Source organism: Scomber japonicus, chromosome 6, assembly GCF_027409825.1.
Source record: "Scomber japonicus isolate fScoJap1 chromosome 6, fScoJap1.pri, whole genome shotgun sequence".
NCBI classification, from domain to species: domain Eukaryota; kingdom Metazoa; phylum Chordata; class Actinopteri; order Scombriformes; family Scombridae; genus Scomber; species Scomber japonicus.
This window is the reverse complement of record NC_070583.1, coordinates 19,884,116-19,905,430: the sequence shown is the minus strand read 5'-3', so window position 1 is coordinate 19,905,430 and position 21,315 is coordinate 19,884,116. Positions and strand designations below refer to the sequence as shown.

Genomic DNA, 21,315 nt, shown 5'->3' with positions numbered 1-21,315 from the left:
AATTTAATGACACATTTTATCATTCAACACTGAATATTAATAATATACATAGTAATAATAATAATAATCATCATAATAATAACGATATTACAGCCCAGCTCTGAACTTCCGCAGCATTTCGAACTTTTTTAAATAAAACTACATTTCCCTTGAGCATGAAAAGGACCACTGTGATAAACCGATATCTGATTGGCTGCCCGTAATTCACATGGCTGGATTGGACCAATGGTGAAAGATCCAATCAGGAAGTGATGGTGTTCAGACAACTGACACAACGTGAAAGTCAACTGAAAGCAAAACGAGATAGAGCATAAAACCAGCATTAAATGTGTTGTTATTTGTATCATCAAGTTGTCTCAACATGTGCTTTTAGCCGGTTTTGTGTAAGGTGGATCATTTGTCACGATGTTTCAGGCTGTAGTTAAAACGCTTTGTGTTGCATCAACCAGATCAGTGTCTCGGGGAATATTATGTACTCGACATTATTGTAAGAAGACACCAACCAAACTAAGAGTGTCCGAAGCAATCTCAGGTGCTGAACTGGGAGCACATATCAAAGTACAGGTAACGTGTACGCCTGTTTTCTGCTTATGTATGCCGAATTGTGCAAGTAACAACAAATCAAACATGCAGACTACTATATTTCATTTTTGAGAAATGACTTCACAAATCAGCTCATTACTTTATTAAAACCTTAAACCTTCCTATCATGTACTTGCTTTTTAGGATAAATGACTATAACTGAGTCCCAGCACATCACTTAACAAGCCTGAATTCCTGCTATCATCTGCTACCAAAGGCAGTGGTGTGCACAGACTTTTTGAAGGGCAGGGGCAAAAAGAAAAAAAGGGCACATACAGCACGTTCTCGCCACTGAAGAGGGCACTTTAGTGTGTGCTTTTGCCACCCAAGAGGGCAGTTTCATGTGTTTAGCAAACCAGGAGGGCACCTTAGCACACGTTCTGGCTCCCAAGCGGGCACGTTAGCATGCGTTTTGGCTCCCGGGGGGGGGGGGGGGGCGGCGACTGCCGATGGACATTCACTGAATTCTTATTATATATTATATTATAATAATACCTTTTATTTATAGGCCTCTTTCAAAGCAAGCACTGAATGACACCTTACAGTGCATCAAACATCATAAAGTCAGCTAACACTAAAGTAGAAATTAGTACATTAGATGAATACGAATGTGATCACAAAGTCAGAAGTGCAAATGTCTGGTGGCCGGAAGTTCAATAAAGGAGGGGGCAGATCGGCTGAAGGCTCTTGACCCCATGGTAGTTAAATTGGCAGATGGAGCAAAGAGCTGGATGGCAGGAGAGTATCTGAGAGTGCGGAAGGGCGTGTAGATATGAACAATTTAATAAAATAATGGTATCCGATTCCAGATCGGCCCATTGTCACTGATATCCAATCCAGCTATTTGAGTCAGTATCAGACTGATATTCGATCAGTGTTGGTACTGGTGCATCTCTTCTGACATTTTTTCTGTTTTCCCAGTGACTGTTAAGTATACTTTGATTTCTCTCTCTCTCTCTCTCTCTCTCTCTCTCTCTCTCTCTCTCTCTCTCTCTCTCTCTCTCTCTCTCGTAGGGTTGGGTTCGTTCTGTCAGACCTCAGAAGGCCAATCTATTTCTGAACGTGAATGATGGGAGCTCCTTGCAGTCATTACAAATTGTCGCCACTTCAGAGCTGAATGACCCGTAAGGACTTCACTTGCATTTGGTATGAAAGTATTACTGACACACACTTTGTTAACTATTCTTTTTTCCCCCCTTAAATGAAGCTTACTCACATTTGGTAGTGCTGTTGAAGTCACGGGAACCCTTAAGAAAAGCCCACATCAAAAACAGACGGTTGAACTGCAGGCAGAACAAATCCATGTAATTGGAGAATGTAACCCTGTGGTAAGGACAATAGTCACCTTAAACATCCCATTTTGCTTACAATAATCACTGTGCTCAAATTATATCACAGCTATGTTATAACCTTTTATGTTGTTGTTGTATAGGAAAAGTAAGGTTCTTATCAGTTATTGTTGTTTTTATTCCAGGACTTCCCGTTTAAGATCAAAGAGAGACATGGGCTTGAATATATTCGCCAGTTTCCTCATCTCAGGTGCAGGACAAATGTCTTTAGTTCCCTGTTGAGAATACGAAGTGAGGCCACTTCAGCAATTCACTCATATTTCAAGGTGAGAGCCGTCAGTGAAGGAGCTTTTAACAGAATGCAGAGCAAGACTTGTATTTATTTATTTTTTTATTTTTCCAGGAAAATAGCTTTGTGCAGATTCACACTCCAGTCATCACCTCAAATGACTGTGAAGGGGCAGGGGAGCTTTTTCAGGTTGAGGTGAGGTTATACAAATGTGTAAAACCATAGTTTTGTAGCTTCTTGTGACTCAAAGTATGTTGGTGGTTAACATGTGGGGTCACAGAAGGTGTAATGCCATTGATTTTAAACTCTAAATCCAAAACCTCTGCTTTTATGACAGCCATCGAGCCCAGATAATAAAGAGGATCAGAATTTTTTCTCTGTTCCAGCCTTCCTGACTGTGTCTGGTCAGCTCCATTTAGAGGTGATGTCAGGGTGAGATAAAGTATATGAATTTCTCATCTATCTGCACATTTTTAATCTGTACATTTCTGACTTGTATATTCTGTCTCAGAGTATGAGGTAAGAGACAGGCACATGCGCACACACACCCTGCAGTTGATTTCTAATTATGCTCTGTCACTCATACTCTTGCAGGGCTTTTTCTAAAGTCTACACATTTGGGCCAACTTTTCGTGCAGAGAACTCCCAAAGCAGGCGTCACCTGGCTGAGTTCTATATGGTGGAGGCCGAGGTCTCCTTCACACAGTCCTTAGAGGACCTCACAAAGGTACATTATGTCATTGTCTGCAAAATACATTATTGCTCTACGATATCAATCAAAGCATCATACTGGTTAATATGTTGTAGCCTGTTAACTACTTTTCAGTCATCTGTTTTCTGTACATACAGTAGAGTGATATCTTAAATTTCTGAAAGCCATACAAAGAAAATCAACTTCCAGGACTTATTTATAGTATATGTGCTATATGTACACAATACAAACATCATATTTATCATTTTGTCGCTCATGGGGGTGATAACTTTGTCTATTGGAAGTTAAATCTTTCTTCTCTCTTAAGTTGTTTGCTAACCTCTGATGAAAGCAGTCGCCACAGAGGGGTTACTTCTTTTAACATGCGCATCTTGGATGATGTGAATTGACGTCACATCACATAATTTCTGTGTTTTGTGTTCTGAAGTCCAAATTCTACACTGAGATTATTTGACTTTTAAAGTTGCCCTTGTGCACAGTTGCTCAAGAAAGCTTTAATTATTAAACTGGACCCACTCCTTAGGTCATGGAGGACATGTTCAGATCTGCCACGGAGCAAGTCTTGGCTCACTGTGCAGAGGATGTGGATTTATTTCACAAGCATGTGACTCCCGGACACAGGGTGAGTCCTGAAGGACACTTATTTAACTTGGCTACATAATCTTGCTTCTTATACCAACCAGCCATGACTGCATCTGACTGTATAATCCTCTCAATTTACATATTTTGCTTATATTGCATCTATATATTCCAAGGACACTATAGATGCGGCGCTTAAGAGGAAATTCCCTATGTAAGTCTCTATTTTTATAAAAACATATGACATATAAAAACAAAATGATAAAGAATAAAACCATGAACGAGAAATATTCTATCAATCTGCTTTTAGGATTACCTACAGCGAGGCTATAGACATCCTAAACCGCAGCTCAGAGAAATTTGCCTTCCCAACAGACGTAAGTGGTTTTATGAGCAGACTTAATATCTACCTTTACTGTATGTTTGCTTTTAACTTTCCACAGAAATCTATGTTGACTTTAGCTCTTCTTTTCTACAGTGGGGTTGTGACCTTCAGAAGGAGCATGAGAAGTATCTGGTGAAACATTGCGGCAACATTCCAGTCTTTGTCACTGATTATCCTTATGATCTCAAACCTTTTTATGCAAGAGACAACCAGGACCGTCCTAACCATACAGTAAGGGATAGTTACACAAAAATCTAGAGTGAATCAATTATTTAACCACTCAATCCTTTCCTTGTAATGTCAGTTGGGTTATCGCAGTGATTTGCATATCCAAGCTGACTCTGACTGTTGTTTGTGTGCAGGCAGCTGCAGTGGACCTTCTTGTGCCAGGAGTTGGAGAGCTCTGTGGGGGCTCGCTGAGAGAAGAGAGGCTAGATCTGCTGAGGGCTCGGCTGGAAGAGTAAGAACAAATCAAATCAAGCCTATTCCCAGAAGTGTCACACTGGTGTTGCAGTGTTAAAAAAGCAGATCTCCACACAACTGGCCACAACAACTTGAACATGTTTCTGTACTCTCACCACCTCAGAGGGCAACAATGTGCAGAAAATAAGGGATTTTAAAACCCAAACTTCTTCAGACAGGTTAAGCAGTTTCTTAAGGCCTGATACACTACAGCTATTCAATGGCAGACAAACTATAGAATACATTTGGTATTTATATTGCGTTTACATCTATGTATTTATATTATTAATTTATTAAAACAACACAAATTACCAATTAACATTGTGCAAAGGAAACAAGATGTAAATTACTGTTTTATATAGCTGTGGACAACATGGCACCTTTGTCACATTTTCAGTGCAAAGCAGTGACAGGCTGCTATTTTAAACTTCAGCCTAATGTCTACAAAACCTAGCCTGGGTATACCTATGCTCTCATTCCAGCGAGATTCTACTTCGCTCAGAAAGGTAGCATGGCCACCAAGACAAAATCTTCGCCTGAGATAGGGAACCAATCACCAAATGGGGAGGTGGGCCCAAGGCGATTACGACCGTGGAGCAACTCTGTTTAGATCCAGCATGGTGGCCAAGGATGGTGCAGCAACCGTTCGAAGCAGCAATAGAGAACAAAAACTTGCGCTACATGATTTTTACTTCATAAAAAGGATGTGTTCGCACTGCTCCCTAAAGGTTCTGAATATGTCATCGTTGTTGATATGATTGGCTGTAAGTTTGTCCAGTAGTGTACAGAAGCATTTGATCGACATTCGATGATCCCGCCTCAAATACGAGGAAATTAACGGCTCCTCGCCAGACCCTACCTCAATCTCAATTGAGATTGAGACGTGGTCTTGTGTTAGCCAAGCTATACAACACCTGTTCTGAGCCTGTAACGCTCTCTCAGAACACATCTGCAGAGAAAGCAAAAAGTTAGTTAATTGATTTGCAGAGAGAACCAAAAGATTTATTTTAGAAGGTTGACACTCCTTTCCACCTCCTTTTTTTAAAATTATCTTGAGCGCCTTGACCAACAGCGCTAACATTAACTATTATATTTTTCAGGCTCGGATTAGAAGACACCTACAGCTGGTAATATTTAATATAATAAAGCATACATTTACATAAACAACATTTTAAAAGGAAACCTCCTGATCATGACATGGTCTAATGATGTTTTTTTTATTAAATTACAGGTATCTGGATTTGAGGAGTTTTGGTTCCGTCCCCCATGGTGGCTTTGGATTGGGATTTGAGCGATATTTGCAGTGCATTCTCGGTGTAGACAACATAAAAGATGTGATTCCCTTTCCTAGATTCTCACATTCTTGTCTTCTATAAAACACAGTTGGAGCCTAGTAGCCTTTTTTTTAAAAGAAAGTCAAGTCTGTTTTTCTTGTCCAGCAAATGTATAATAAATATGATATTCAAAACTGGTTTTCATTTTTTTGTCTATTGATTTTTAAATACAAGTATTCCTGTAATAAGTGTCTTCACCTGTAAAATGACACAATGACTTGGTATTTTAGATTATGTAATGTCTTTGTCACTGACAGCATAACATGACCTCATACTGTTAATTCTGTACTATTAATTTTTCATTGCTTCCCATGGAAGCTTTGAGTTACATCAAATGCCCTTTTAACCTGTTAAACGCCCATATTTAAAAAGTCCGTTTTCAGCATAACTGTCAATTATTTCAACTGTCCACAAGATGGTGCGTTTTCCCATCTCATTCACTTGAGAAAACACGAATCATATGTCCGAGCAGTTTACAATGTTAATATTATCATTTTACCACAACACATAAAACGTATAAAACAAGTCTCATTGTATCAATGACTGATATTGTGATGCTATTTGACATCGCGCGTTGGATTTAATAACTTAAAATTGGATGCGTTTCAACATTTAGAAGAAAACAATGACTATAACATCTGTTTAGTGTGAAAGCAAAATAACTGCTACAATTCGACCGGTTCTTTCATGATTTAAATATACTTTTGGATCTTAAACTACTTGTGGAAAGCGGTTATCCCATTCCGTGTATCCCAACGCAGCCCATCCCTCTCTTTGCTCGGTGGGCGTGGTATGAGTTGGGAAAACAAACTGCAGACACCCTATGATACTTCCTCACCCTGCATCAGTTGAGTTTCCCCGCGGCTCCTCGTCAGCTGGCCGTGCGTAATTTCTCAAGAGTCAAGTTGCGCGTTTTTTTCGCCCTATCGGGATTTTGCGCGCAGGGTGTTGCGCACAGTACAACCAGGAACGGCTGGCAACATCTCCGACCAGCACTACTTTTGTTTTTATCAAATGGGGGGAGCAGACTGCACCAGTGGGAGCCAAACGCCGACAGCACTTTGAACAGGCGAGCCTTCAGGAGCCGTCATGTACTAGTGACAGACCGCAGTTGTAGAGCAACAAGAAACAGCAGACTCTTACAAACATGAGCGGAGGAGAAATCATCTTCCAAGGCTGGCTGAGAAAGTCACCACCGGAGAAAAAACTGCGAAGATATGTAAGTGAATTGCACTCTTGTTTGGCTCATCTCTGTGACTTTGACTGGTGGAGGAGGAACGAATCCCTGTAGTTTCTGTCTCTGCCAAATTGCTGCCGTTTGTGCTTTGTTCCTCAGCATCTCAGATAAGTGATGGAAAACAAGATATTTAAAGTCCAGTTGGAGCAGGTGCATCCCACTACCATGTGGACCTCTCCTCTGCTTTTTATGCCTTGTTCTACAGGAGGAACCACATATTAGTATTATTATTACTGATACTGACATGGAGGTGCAAAGGTTTTCTATAGTTCTGTATGAAAATTGGCAGATTTTGCATTTAAGGCCACCCACTCTGGGGTCCTGTGACAACATGGAGGTAAGCCTGTATAATACCCGACAGCTGTCTATAATTTTGACTAAATAGCTCTCAGATGCACATAAACTGCCATTTGGCTTTATCCTATCGTGATGAGGTAATGTCTAATCAAGCATTGATGTGAACAGTTTTCATCTTGGCCAAGCCGACTAGTGTCACAACAATAGTGATAACTACACAGCACTAGAGTGCATTGATAAGGCTTTATTAGCCAGAGCTGCTAGTCTCTTGCTGGGTGCTGGGCAGGAGAATGGCTGCAACTCAGATAATAGGATTTATGGAGGCAGATAGAACCATGAGACAATCTCCTATAAATACAGCTGTCCACTGTTTATGTATGGTGTTGCATTACTAGGCCTCTTCATGTTCCTACTAGCTGACTTTGCCATGATGTCATCTCTGTGTTTCATCTGGAAATCCATCCTTGAATGTCTTCAAATGTACCCCCCCCCCCCCCCCCCCCATCCCCCCAGCGCGTCCTGTCATTTCCTCATTGTCTTCCACTTAAAGCTGGCTAATGTTTACACAGAGACCACCATGGTCAGTATGGAACAGCAGCTGCAACGGTACTGAGGAAAAACGTGCTTGGTTCATAGCAGTACTGTATAAACAACAAGAGAAAAACCCCTCACAAGGCATAATGGTCATCCTTAGGCAAAAAGAGCAGGGAACAACCTCTCAGCCTCGCTCACCCTGCTTCTCACCCTGAGCAATAACCTATAAACAACTACACACACACACACACACACACACAGATTCAGCCAGAAAACAGTGTCATGAGATGGAGTGTCCAGAACAAGCAGACTTGTGAATGCAATAATCTGTCCATCTGAAATTCCTTCCACTTAAAGTCAGGCTATGGACAATCGGGACCATTTACTCACCAGTATTCCTGTCATCTGACATAGCTGACATAGTTTGATGTGGAGGGATATTTTCAGATACTACTTTCACATACTCTTAGTCATTCCAGCCTGAAGGTATGTTGCATTTCTCAAGCAGCATGTTGGCAAGTTTGATCGGTCATTATATCGGAATGAGTTGAGGAGGTGTAAGGAATGTATTGTCTCTTGAACTGTGACTGACATATTAAATGCTCCAGCAGTTCCTACTGTTGTCTCTTTAAGGGGATTATTTACAACAATGAAACAGCATTTTAATCCATAGCAACACCTTCACTGTAAATATTCCACCCCTTTTCTGTTGTGAAGTCCTCCCTTAACCAAATGAGATCTGTGTTTGTTAATCAGTAGCTACTTGTTGACATGATTGGTCATTGTATTCAAAAAGCCTCCTGTGACCTTCTGCAAATGGCTTCACAGTTATGCATGTTTAATGCAGTGTAGAATCCAGGGCAGGGTTAGGAAGGAGTAAAAACTGGTACTACCACTGGCAGGTCTGGCATGCAAATTGAATGAAAATTCAGGCAGCAAAACAATCATGGCAGTTGAAGCCTGGATGTGACTGGTGGTAAAGACAGGAGACAACATGTTGATGCTCAGAAACAAACAAGATATGGTTAAATGTTTTTTAATTGTTAACTAAATGTGATTAATTCTCAGCGGTGATTCCCTCATTCTACAACAGCTCACTTGCTTCACAAACACATGATGAGTACAAACTTTCTTGTTTCGTCTTTGCCCACCCACACCAACCCCCTTTCTGTCCCCCCCATCAAACGTGACGGCGATACTGACAGAGAGACGCTTTACACACACGTGCTGCATCTCAACATGGAAAAAAAAAGTTGTGCTCTAATGTTGCAGAGCTGCTAAATGAATCACTTGAGTTTGATTTTCTCTTCACGGTGGCCTGATCAAGGCTGCAGAGGTGGCCAGTGTTTTAAGGGTAGGTGGGAGTGGCCTGGTTGCTTTTGTTGAACATTGTCCAAAATAAGCAAAAGGACCATGAAAACAACTGACTAAACCAGCACTTGTCCTGGACCTCTTGCATAGTTCTATTGAGGTTATTCTGCTCATCAGTCAGTGGTCATATATTATGCCTGTCATCATGTCTGATACATTAATCTCCATAAATCTTGTATTTCGGAGCTGCTGCTTGGCTGACAACAAATCACTTCAAATTAATGGACTGTTCAAAATATACTTGTCGGCAGTAGTTATTCCTTCCTTAATTTTTGTTCCCTAACTTCTTCCTCAACTGTTTTTTTTTTCTAGACAGTTATGACTTCCAGTGTTGACATATGCATAACAATAAGTCATCAGAATGAATCATGCATGTATGAGTCGTTCTTTGCATGCGCAGTATATATGAATCATACATGTGATATTTGACACTGTAAACAATGTAATTCCTGTTCTAAGGTTGGGATCAAGCTGCTGTTGGCAAAACCCTCCCATCTGTCCGTTGTTATATCTGACATCACGAACATGTCTGTTCACATACAGTAAAGCATTGCCACATTCCAGACAGATCATATCGGCAAGGTGATAGCTGCTACTTCTGCTTTCTCCCGCTGCCAGTTTCAAAGGGTTTTACCCTCTTGCCCTTGCAACTGGTAGAAGAGAAGGAAGAGGTGGGGGCAGTCGATGCGTTTTCAAGGCAGGCACAGCAGAGCGGCAACGGCAGCCTGTGTCCCACTGTCAGCTGCTGGATCTGCTGTTGTTTTGCAGAGGGGCTTTGGGAAGTCCTTGCCCTCGGAGGTCAACTGAGACCGCCTCCCAGTTCCTGCTTTGACAGACACCCAGCGCTCACACAGACATTTTCCTTGTTCCACTTTATCTGTGGGCTCTCATATGGCCCATTCCCCAGAAGCGACAAACTGGGGTGGCTTTATGTGACTGCAGTGTCAAAGTCAGATTAGTTTATTATTGTTAGATATGTTCATTTAAATGAAACCTTGTGAAGACCACAACAAACAGTTATTAATGTTGGTTAATCTGTTGATTGTTTTTAAGCAAAGTGCCCTACTGAGATAAAAAAGATGCATCTTAATAATTGACTATTTTATGATGAATATTAAATATAAATAGTGAAAAATGATCCCAACATGACCTCAGAATGCTTGTTTTGTGCAACCAGCAGGACAAAACCCAAAAAACAGTATGTTCTTACATTTTTAAAGCTGGAATCTCTTTCAGTAGACCAGTTAAATGAGCATTCATTTCTGCAGTCTTAATTGGAATTACATAAAAATAACAATTATTTGTCCCAAGTCATACTATCAGCTTTTGCCAAGTACATCCATTCTTTCCCATTCATTGTGAAAATCCTGTGGTGGCCCTGTTTGAACCTTTGTCATAATATCCTGTCCTTTGCCATGAACTCTGTTTTAGTCTGTGTGTATTCTGTCCAGAACTTAATTATTGCACCAATAGCAGTTGCCAGACTTCCTTTGGATGGTACCTACAGGAAGTGTTGTGACAGAGGTCCCATGACATGGAAATTAAATTAAATTGGTCTGTGAATATATAAATGCATTTCCACCTATCGAGACTCAACTGTGCTTAAAATAGTGTTATGTTCCCTTCTAAAGGAAATTAGATCCCAATGTTTCTCTTGTGATTTGGGCCCGCAGTGAGAATATTTTTATGCAAATGTCCCCATTGTGGGACTAGTAAAGGAATGACTTATTTTATCTTAATCTATTATTTGTTACAAAACTATGCATTTAAGCTTATATGAACCTTAAAATACAAATCAAACCTTTTCTTTTTGACTTGCTTGTTAGTGGTTTGATAAAGTTTGAAAACTGCCTTGCTATGTCATAGATTGTGCTGCTATTTTTGAATAGCACACATTGGATTATTGTAATAATCCCTTAAAGGTGCCATTCACAAAGAGTAATTGTCTGAAAATAATCTATATAACAGTTACAATACATACAATAACAGTACATATGAGTTTACATACATATGCATTTGTTCAGATTAAATTTTTGTGCACAATATATTGATCTGCTAAATAATTAAGGCATACAAATACCAGTATTATTAGTAATTATTCAATTTAATGACAAAATAACATTACTTTAAATCAATCAAGGTAATATAAAATTTGAGGTCCACAGCTAAACATGATTGAAGGGAGCTGATATTTATTTATTTTTTAATTATAAAAACTTTTCTTTTTCTTCCCCCTTTTAGATGTACATGTGACATTCAGGCTTATTCAGGGAAGCTTTCATAGACGGCTACAGAACAAAATGCAACAACAAAGATGTTTGATCAGATGATTTGTTGGCGTACTACAGAACAAGACAAACATGACACGCATTGCAGAATAGCAGAGAAATTAAATGCTTTTGGCCACATGATCAAAATTTCCATATTTTGCATCCCTTAAAAATATGTTTTATTCAGCACTTTAAAAGAGCTTCTACTGCAACACATCATGAAGAAGAGTTGTTCACTTTTGTCTCCATATAAACAGTACCATATAAACTGTTGATGCAATTGTGCTAATAGCTGTATATTTAGCACGATACTATGTATTGTCTTCCTCTTTCATGTGAAAACACTTTGACGTGCAGCAATGGTTTGTAGGTGTTGGAAATGTTTAAGCAATGCAATGTTTTGGCTGACAATGTGGTATATGTGGTTAAGATAGTCAGACTGAAAATAGCTACCAGCATGCACACATTTTTTTCTATAGAGCAGTGATAAATAATTTGATTTAGGAGCAACTGAACTTTAATAATATCAAGATTGCTTTAATTAGGATGTTTCTACTGCAAGATGTTGAGTCATTTTTGTTCAGTTATAGGAACTGATATTTCTACAACTGAAGCTCTTGTAAAAAATAAACTCTGAGTAATACAGACACAGACTTCCCTGGAACTCAGTGTGATATAATAGGACAGTGTTGTCAAAGATAAGCAGAGACAGTGATGTGGAACATCCAAGGTATTCAGGTGTATAATTCACCCAGTGGTGGCCATCATGGACGTCGGCAGACCCAAACCATGGAGAGTAGAGGAGTTGGACATTAAATGCTCTGGATGTTATAATCTAATTAAAACTTCATTAATACATTCCTGCAAAAATCACTTTAGTGCATCAGTTTGATTGTTAGCTATGATTAGCTAGGTGGATGCGTGCAGTGACATGCACTTGTTTACAAAAGACAGGGGAAGCGATGGAGAAGAAAACAACATTTTAACGGTGACTTGTGATCTTGTGTTTCACAAGCCACTGTACTAGGTGAGGTTATTTTCTGCTTCAGCTGCATAATATTTTCCAGTGTACTTGCTGATGTCATACAAGCAAGACCCTGAATGTGAGATCAATGTTTGAAAGTATTGATGTGCACAGCGAAGTGAGGAAAACAGCCTCATAGTCACCATGAGGTTAGAGCTGGAGTGATGGTGCGACAGATTAAGGTGATGAGGTCAGCATTTTCCTCTTGTATGTAACTATTACTATTCTGTGGTGCTCAAGAGACTGTTTTAATCATTGTGCGTCATACACCTTGCCTCTAAAACCAGCTCGGAAGGAATCATAGAGACCACGAGATGCTCACGGTACGCCCTCCATACACAGACGTGTATGAGCTGCAGCAGATGGCAGAGGCAGGGGAAGTGACACAAAGAGTTCTGATTAAAGATAATGCTCCCCGTTACTCAAACTGTCAGGGCGGGCTCACACTAAGTAAGCCCAGCCTTTTGTTGATACGGAGACAGGGCGAGAGATTACTCATTTTCCTAATGATAGAAGTGTTCAGCTGCAAATTGAGGCCGATTATATCTGCTAAGAACTTTTGAGAGGTTGTTTTTCATAAGATGTGCTTCAATTTTTCGTGGATCATTGCCCCTATGAAGCGAGTGAATGAGGACTCTGCCGAATGCATCCTTAGTCATCATCATCTTGCCTGTAGGATGGAGCTTTCCATCACAGTTGTATGATGATGTGTGTAGGAATCATATTTCCTATACTGTCATGAGAGCTAAATAACATCACCCTCTACCCTGCACCTACGCTTAATGGGTTTCAAAACTGACATTTTCCTTAATAGAAGAATTTGAACTTGGTTATTCCACACATTAGGGAAACGTTCCTACCCTCAAGAGGACCTTGTCTGTTTTGGCGCTCCTTTATTAACAAGGAAGAATTTATTGGCCTGTTTGGGTCTTATCTGCATGTGTTATGTCCTGCAGCTGCTGGCCTTTCAGGGTCATTGTTTTGACTATTGGGAAACCTGAGCAGTTTGATTTAAATTGCAATAGTGCTCTAATGCATTCATTGGACTTAAAGGCCTGTAGTTTTATACTCTCAGCAAATCTGTTTAAAATCTTGTCATGTTTACTTCTCCGGGTACATGGATGGGACAGTGCCTTCTCCAACCCAGGAGCATCTGGATCTCTTCACCACTTGGGACAGATAATGGGCCGGTGCTGCTGAAAATGCAAAATGGCCCCACTTTGTTGGCACACTGTTGGGCTCCTGTTTTGTTTGTAATACCTGAATTTATTGGAAATGCTCCAGAAACGTGTCATAAACTTTGTCTGGGACAGCTGTCTGCTTAGCATCTCTCCCAGAGCTGAGATGAGGCGCTTTGTGTAAACTGTAAGATGTCTGAGGAACTTCCCCATGCTCTCTCATGTCCATTTGTGTTTTATTTTAGATCACTGTTACATAAACTAATGTCACAAAGGTAAATACAGATAAATGACACCCGTCAAGCACAGAAACAACAGAGCATCTTTATGTTCTCAATGTCTTTTCAAGGACTGTTTTCCCAAATCAATATATGGAAGTATTAAAATGACAAAGCAATATTTGTCCAATGTAACAGGGCTGCATTCCCTCACTTGCTGAAACTCCCATCTGTTCCTGGAATGTAGCCTGACGTGTGACCAACTATTGATTTGAACTAGATAATCATTGTCTGCTGCAGCCCATTCAGCTTTGTCCCCCGATACACTAAGCACAATCACAAGTGTTGAGGCATTCAGTCATACTGTCATAGCCATTAGAGCCGTCCCACCTTCAAATTTGTGCATTGGAAAATGGTCTTCACTGTAGATAGAATTCTAATCATTTAGAGGCACCAGAAGGGACAAGAAATGAAGTCACTTATGTGCTAAATATTTCTGTTTTTGTTCTTCCTTAAAATTAAAAGCTGCATCAAGTTTAGGGGTGGGGAAAAAATTCTTCTTCGATGCATTGCAATGTGGACATGGACAATACTGCATCGAAATCAAAAGTCGATTTTCTAAATGTTAGCTTATGCTATCGGAAAGAAAAAGGCGGAGCTCAACTGGAAGGGCAGTGTAGCACTCAGACAGGATACAGCTGAAGTTCATCTTCACAAAAGGTAGCAGTTGCAAACCTTTTTAAATTTAATGACTAAATAATTACCTTTGTCAGATGAATGTAAGTATATTGTGAACTTTCTACGCTGTCACTTAGAGGCTAATGTTAGCGGAGCGGTACAACTCCAGCAGTAACAAACGAGACCGGCTGACCAACACCCATTCCAACTGTGAGGTGAAGGCTGTCTCAAGACAGCCCAGCACCTAATCAGCTTGTTGTTTGTTTATTATTCTCATACGGGCAGGTGACGGTAAGATGCTTTCAAATGAATGTATTCAAATGCAGTTAACTTTTTTAAATAAATGGCTGCAGACTATTTATTTTATCTGCCAGTTATGTGTCCATAATGTACAACTCATGCTAATGTATGCAGTTGGTAGTCTGCTAGAATCAATAATAATATTAATGACAAATGATAAATGAAAGTGAAAACACACCTACATCTAGTAAATAGAAAAGCAGCACAATCATAACTGGTGCATTTATTTCACACAAAAAAAACAATGTTTAAGTCCTTTTTGCAAAATATTTTTTTTCTAAAATTGGAAACTAAAGAACTTCAACACCACGTCCCCCTCTTAATTGTCACTCAGATCAAATAGGAGACGTTGCTTGAGGCGTCCGGTCTAATAGAAGTTAAAGTCTGTGTAAAGTAAGACTAAATATGTGTTCTGAGTTTGACATATCACAGAAAAGTGTGATGTTAACCACCCTGCCAAATTTGAATGATTAAAAAAATTGCCAAATATATGAAATTAGGCTTCAAAGTTGTGTAATGTTTATGGTTGTCTACCAGAAACATGGACGCCACATCTGAGAGCTTTCTGCTGCTAGCTCAGCTGCTAGCACGGCGACTAACTGTAGACTGTAGTAGTAGTGTGTGCTGAATGTATTTATACAGCTACAGCAGCAGGGGCGGGTTTATGCTAATCACCACTGCGTTACGTAACGCTGCAGTGTTTTTTTTTCAGACCTGCCCACTAAATCCTGAACACGGAAATATTGAAACACAGTGTGTGAAGCCTCGCTCCACAATTCAAATCTAAATGGTTGAAATGCTTTTTACACATTTTTTAGAAATACATTTATGACCTATTTAATGTGTTTAGAAGAAAATGTCTGAATTCACTTTACACAGTCTTTAAGTATTTAGAGTCACAAGAGGTAAATCGCCCTGCAACAAGACATGTCCTTTATGAAAGCTGGTAATAGATGAGAAAATGTACACAATCAAGGTTGTTACAAGGCTCTACCGCAGCTCCACAGTGCTGGTGTTTGTGCAGCTGTGTAGTGTGTGTACTGCGGCAGCAGCAGGTAAAGCAGAGTAGGCAGAGTCAAAGACAACAACCGGCTGTCTCCTCCTCTTCTGCCTCAAAAGAGGATAGGCAAACAAGAATATTCTAACATTTGACGTGGATAACATACGTGTTTAGTTTGAATGTTTGCTCATGCACATTTAAAAACATGTTGACTGATGCTTATCAGCTTGCTTGTTGACACAGCCTACTACTGACACACACTATGCATTGCTCTATTACTGTATAAGGCACACCTTTGATAATTTTTTGGGTCACACAACCATTTCCTAGTTCATTAGTCTGTTTTACTAGTACAGTAGAGTCAAGAGTTGGGTTCAAAGACATGAGACAGTCCTATTTTTACAGTGTAGATAAGTACAAATACAGTAAGTGATTGTTGCGACTTATCAACAGTCGCTTCATATTTGCCTCTTAAAATGTGGTATTAAAGGCTTGGGGGACTATCAACATGTGTTAGACAATTGTTTTCCTTTTATTTCTGTGAAGTGAAAGGTTTTGTATGAATTTGTTTGTTTTCCCACAGTATTGTTGTTTTCTTCCAAAAATAGAGCAAAACATGTCTACTTATCAACATGCAAAGAAACAAAAGGAATTGGCAAGACAAACCAGTTTTGATCCTATTTTTAGAAGCAAACTCACTCAAAAGATTGTTTATGTGGTCTTGTTATTAGATGTTTTCCTTCCCAGACATCTAAAATAGATGCAGACGTGTTGTCCCTTGTCTCTCTGAGTGTAGCTGACTGCCATCAGCACAGGACAAATGACTGTGTTGGAACAGTGGAAGATCAAGCATTTATAGCATGATTGAATAAGAGTGACAGGCAATGATTTTTTTTACAGTCTAGAGATAAGGCTCTAATAGTCCATATGATAGTTTTATTTACCTTAGAATGGCTTGACCAAGTGTCTTTATAGTTTTCTTCTTTTAAACAGCAGATTTTTTTCTGTGCTCTATGTGGTTGTGTTGTTCTTTTTTCTGCTTAGACTTGACCTTTATTTGACTCAGTAGAACATGACGAACAAATGCCAGTGCGTGGGAATTACAACATATCCCATGTCGTTTCCAGTGAGTTGCTCAAACTATAATGTGACTCTTTGATATCATGTCAGTTTAAGGTTGTGTTTAGTGGCCTGGCTCACAGCTCTCTCATTGGTCTAGTGGATTGTCCAGTCCAGTTGTTAACAAGGGCAGTGTGTCTTGGCTTAGCCCTTTTTTGGCTGGACCGCAACAGTGGGGCCAGCCCTGTAAATGTCCATGACGGACTGAGTCATGAGTGATGAAGCTACACCATTGGTTGGCCAGAGGCGGCAGAAGGTTGCTGAAGCAGAATGCATTTCCTACCAACCTTAATCTCAGTGATGGTTAAGATTAAGGTTGGTGTGGTTGGTTGGTATTGTTGTCATTTTTGTTGTTGGGCTTTAATGTCATTTTTTCAGTTTCAATCTTTTTTTAGGTGAGAAAGTAACCATTTATACTCCCAATATGTGACCAGTATCCAAACATCGCCTATTTGAAAATTTGTTCTGAGGTTTTTTGGGCGTGAGGTGCAGATGAAATTTAAGAAAAATAAGCAGTATTATTACAGACAAGTAAGGGACCAGTGATACAACCAGAATAAGGTTCAGAACAATGATAACAAATAATTTAAATTTGCTGAGGACATCTTTACTTCTGGTCTCTCTTTTAGCTAATGTTTTTGTGGTGAGCATAGTGATAAGCTGGTAAAATAATTTGACTAATAGTGATGCTGCCTGTAAAATACTCACTGTAAATCTGAATGTCAGTAATACCATATCAATTGATAGTATTGTCACCTCCATGTACAGAGATGCTATAGCTAGGAGCTTTAGTTTTGTTTTGGAAAAACTTGACAAGCTCAAAATGACGCAGAGGAATGACATTCATTGTGGTGAAAGTTGGCATTATGACTGCAGTGCTGAGTAACCATTCTCTGGCAACAGCGCACTGGTGCAAAGCAGGTGCAGCTAATTCACTTATCATTATCAAATAATTCTTGGCTAAAGTGTCTCTGTAGCATTTTGAATTGAATAATACCCATTGGTTCCTGCTTTTGGTACTTCTCATATAAAGCTTTTAAATGACTAAATAGCCTGAAACTTTTATAGAAAGTGAAACATGTTCCTACCAAATTAGCAGAACTTTGTTAGCAACACTAAAGCCCGGTTTATCACAACAAAATATGGAGTTACTTGAAGCTCTTTGTTCAGCAGATCAATTAGAAATAGTGCTTGGAGGAATAGTAGAAGCAGAAACAGCAACAGTGATGATGATGTTTGATGAAGAGCTGCAGACGAAATGCACACCTTGAACAGATATTTGATTTGCCGTACTGTGTAATGGAAAAACACTCAAAGTGTGCCAGATTGACTCGAGTCATGGCTTGGTGTGACTACCCCTAAAACAATGGAAAATGTAATGTTATTGGAGCTGAGCACTGAACTGGCACACTGCGTGTGGAGCAGATGACCATTTAAAGAAATCCGTCACAAGCTGACATCAGCTCTTACTGAAAGTAGAAAAAACTGTAGGAAACCAAGTGTTCAGAGCAGTCAGTGCTTTTTGCTCAAAGGGGATATTTCAACATATGTTTACCTCATCATTTGACACTTTGGTCATGTTTAATATGAACATCTGACATTGTAACATTATATATATGACTGAAAATAAGATATTGTATAATATGTCCCCTTTAAATCATGAGGAGGAGAGAAAAGTTTGAGAGTTTAGCCTAGTTCTACAGCTTCAGCCCTCACTTCCCAGAGCTTAGGCAGTGATCGATGTGCTTCGACATGCACTGTTGGACAGGCGGTGGGTGGGTTAGCTCATTTTGTTGTGTCCTCCCCCATGATTTACTTTGCCAGGGAAATTTGCTCAATGTTACTCAAAGAGTGCGTGAGAGAAAAAGAGGAAACGCTGCTCTGCCAGTTGTGTTATTGAAAAGACTTATTCAAAACTGAAGGCACTTAAGACTCTTTCCCTCATTTTCCATGCAAGATATCTGAGAGAAGCTGAACAGAAATTGTTACAGAGGGAAACATTCAACCTTCTCATTCAAACCACACTGTAAATGATTTTGTTTGTGAATTAGGCTGCGTCTGCTTTTCCTGTGGAAAATGCTCATTCTATTTTTAGTATGACAAGGCCTCTAAATGAGTTGTCTTTTCTTGGTGGTTGAGATCTGTTACTGTACTGGGTTAATATGATGGCCGCAGCTGAAGGATGCCAGGAATAACCCAGCTGGGTCGCACTGACCTCTTGAAACTGGGCAGTGCTCCAAGTCTCAATTAAATGATGCTCTCTCTGTCCAGAAAAGGCCATAATATTTAAATGGGGCTTGCTAGAGTTATGGCGATTTTTCTTTGAATGGTGTGATGGCACAGAACCAGAGACCTTTGTGGACATGGAACAAGAAAAAGACATATGCAGTGCTGTATGTTTGTTCTTCTGGAAGATTGTGATGATTGTACTGTATTTTTATGATATAAGGAAGTTCACACTCCAATGGACTCCTTAAGAAGGAAACTTGAGGAGTAACACTGTTGAATTCTTTCTTTAGTTTTCCCACGCCCTGTACCAGTATAATATGCATTAGTGAACATTCATAACAAACTATCAGAGTGAGAAATGACCTAGTGCGTAGTTTTCTCACAACTGTGTAACTCATCAAATAAGATTTTAGGTGGGGTTTTGTGTGTGTGTGGGTGCGTGTGTGGGTGCGTGCGTGCTTGCAGAGACTGGGGCTAGTGGTAAAATGTACACACAGCAGCACGGCTCTACTATCAACACCATTAAGGTTGTACTGCCTCCAGTATTTATCAGTGTGTCACTCGGACAGAAAATAAAATGAAAAAGTCTTATTCCCCAATTTGTCAGGAGTGCTTCAGTTATACACTGAAGATAACATCTGCACTTCCTGTAAAAAGGGGAAAAAAAAGGTTGCTGCCACTTGTTACTGTGGGAATTTGTCAGAGGTGAAGCGTGCTATGATAATTCCAGTTACAATTATGCTGTAAATGATCATATACAATCTTGTAAATTAAATATTTTTTATTTTTTGGACTGTTGTCACCTCAACATACACTGTGTTAAAGAATGAAATTAATTAATTAAAAATGATTGATAATGAAAATAATCATTTTTACTATTACATTTGTTGCAGCCCCATCTTAACACATTTCTATCACCATGGAGGCAGGCAACATTTCCTCATTTAAGGTAAAGATGTCTGCTAATGTAATTTAAATTGAATAGTTTTAGTTAGATTATTACTTAGTTTACCACTCACCAGTTTCAACAAAAAAGATACAGTGGTTATTCTGGTGTCCCACAAAGAGATGATACTGTGATAGTGAGCCAGCAGGGACAATAGTAGGACTGTAAAACCGAAGCAGCTAAATGGAATTTAGCCATCATTAACTTAAAAAAAAATCATGTAGGAATATATTGTGTACATTTTCCTAGAGGGGCTCAGAAAAGTACAGGAGTGATGCAGTGTGATTCATTGTCTGCCCTTTGTGTTGGGTTTGCGCATCTGTATGGTGTCAGTCTGGTTTGGGAAGGGGGTGGGGGGGGGCAGGGGCCAGCAGTTAGCCTTGCGGCAGTGTCTGTGTTGAGGGAGTAAGAGGGGGCCTGCAGGATCTTGTGTGTCAGCAGCCTGCATGTGAGAGACATTGCCTAGCGGAAGTGTATAACTGGCAAATGTCCAAAAGCCCCCCTTAACCTCCCCCCTCACGCCCCCTTTCACTTCCTGGTCTATCTCCCCCTTGTGTCTCTGAGCACAAAGAACACAGAGTCCCATTAAGACAGCTACTGGGAAAACGTATGGCGATATTGTAACCAAGGCCACTGTCCTTCCTGTATGCTATTCCAGTTGACAAATACAACAGTGGTGTTATTAGTGTGAAATCAGCATGTTACATCCCAGGTATCTTGCTCTTGCATCACAACTGCTTGTATTACTGGTTTACGTCTGTTGTCTCATGTGGTTTGTGACAAGAGTTTATTTACACTCTATGAGGAAATTCCAGCTCCAGTCAGTGACATGCTCACATGCAAATGTGGCTTAATTTTGATTGGATGGAAGCTGTGTCACTCAGTAGTCCTGGAGGTGGGTGGAGCCGGCAGTCTCGTAGTGACGCTGTCATGGAGGAGCTCTGCTTTTTTCTTTGCTCTCGGAAGGATATCAGCACAGGAAATACGTTGGAAGGGAGTAAACACCTGCTGCTCCCTCCCTCCCCTGCCACAGCCTCCAACACACACAGAAACCACACACAACCACATACGTGCTAAAGCACAGTAACCTAGTAAGTAAGCAGACTTAAATTTCTCTGAAGTCTGTTTGATCAACAGTTGACACCACAATCGAAGTCCAGCTGTTGAGTGTTTTGCCACAGCAACAGTTTACATTCTATATAGTATGAAATCCAACTGAATCTGTATAACTGCTGACAATTTAAAATGTGTTGCTTTCATAAAAAACAAAACAAAAACAAAA

General features: G+C 39.9%; 1 protein-coding gene across 2 annotated transcripts in view; it reads left to right on the top strand.

Annotated features, from left to right (window-relative positions):
• Positions 1-266: 266 nt before the first annotated feature.
• LOC128360233 (probable asparagine--tRNA ligase, mitochondrial) overlaps positions 267-21,315 on the top strand; it is a 39,865-nt gene continuing 18,816 nt past the window's right edge. The window contains exons 1-14 of one of the 2 annotated variants that reach the window (XM_053320623.1): positions 267-564; positions 1,597-1,706; positions 1,790-1,910; positions 2,057-2,197; positions 2,275-2,355; positions 2,498-2,592; positions 2,755-2,887; positions 3,396-3,494; positions 3,628-3,665; positions 3,762-3,828; positions 3,930-4,067; positions 4,199-4,296; positions 5,399-5,425; positions 5,530-5,763. In XM_053320623.1, coding sequence (XP_053176598.1) covers positions 406-564; positions 1,597-1,706; positions 1,790-1,910; positions 2,057-2,197; positions 2,275-2,355; positions 2,498-2,592; positions 2,755-2,887; positions 3,396-3,494; positions 3,628-3,665; positions 3,762-3,828; positions 3,930-4,067; positions 4,199-4,296; positions 5,399-5,425; positions 5,530-5,674 — 1,452 coding nt within the window. In that variant the 5' untranslated portion in view covers positions 267-405 and the 3' untranslated portion in view covers positions 5,675-5,763. Of the gene's footprint in view, positions 565-1,596; positions 1,707-1,789; positions 1,911-2,056; positions 2,198-2,274; positions 2,356-2,497; positions 2,593-2,754; positions 2,888-3,395; positions 3,495-3,627; positions 3,666-3,761; positions 3,829-3,929; positions 4,068-4,198; positions 4,297-5,398; positions 5,426-5,529; positions 5,764-6,784; positions 6,852-21,315 lie in introns of those variants that run through there. The other variant, XM_053320622.1, reaches the window with a different exon arrangement.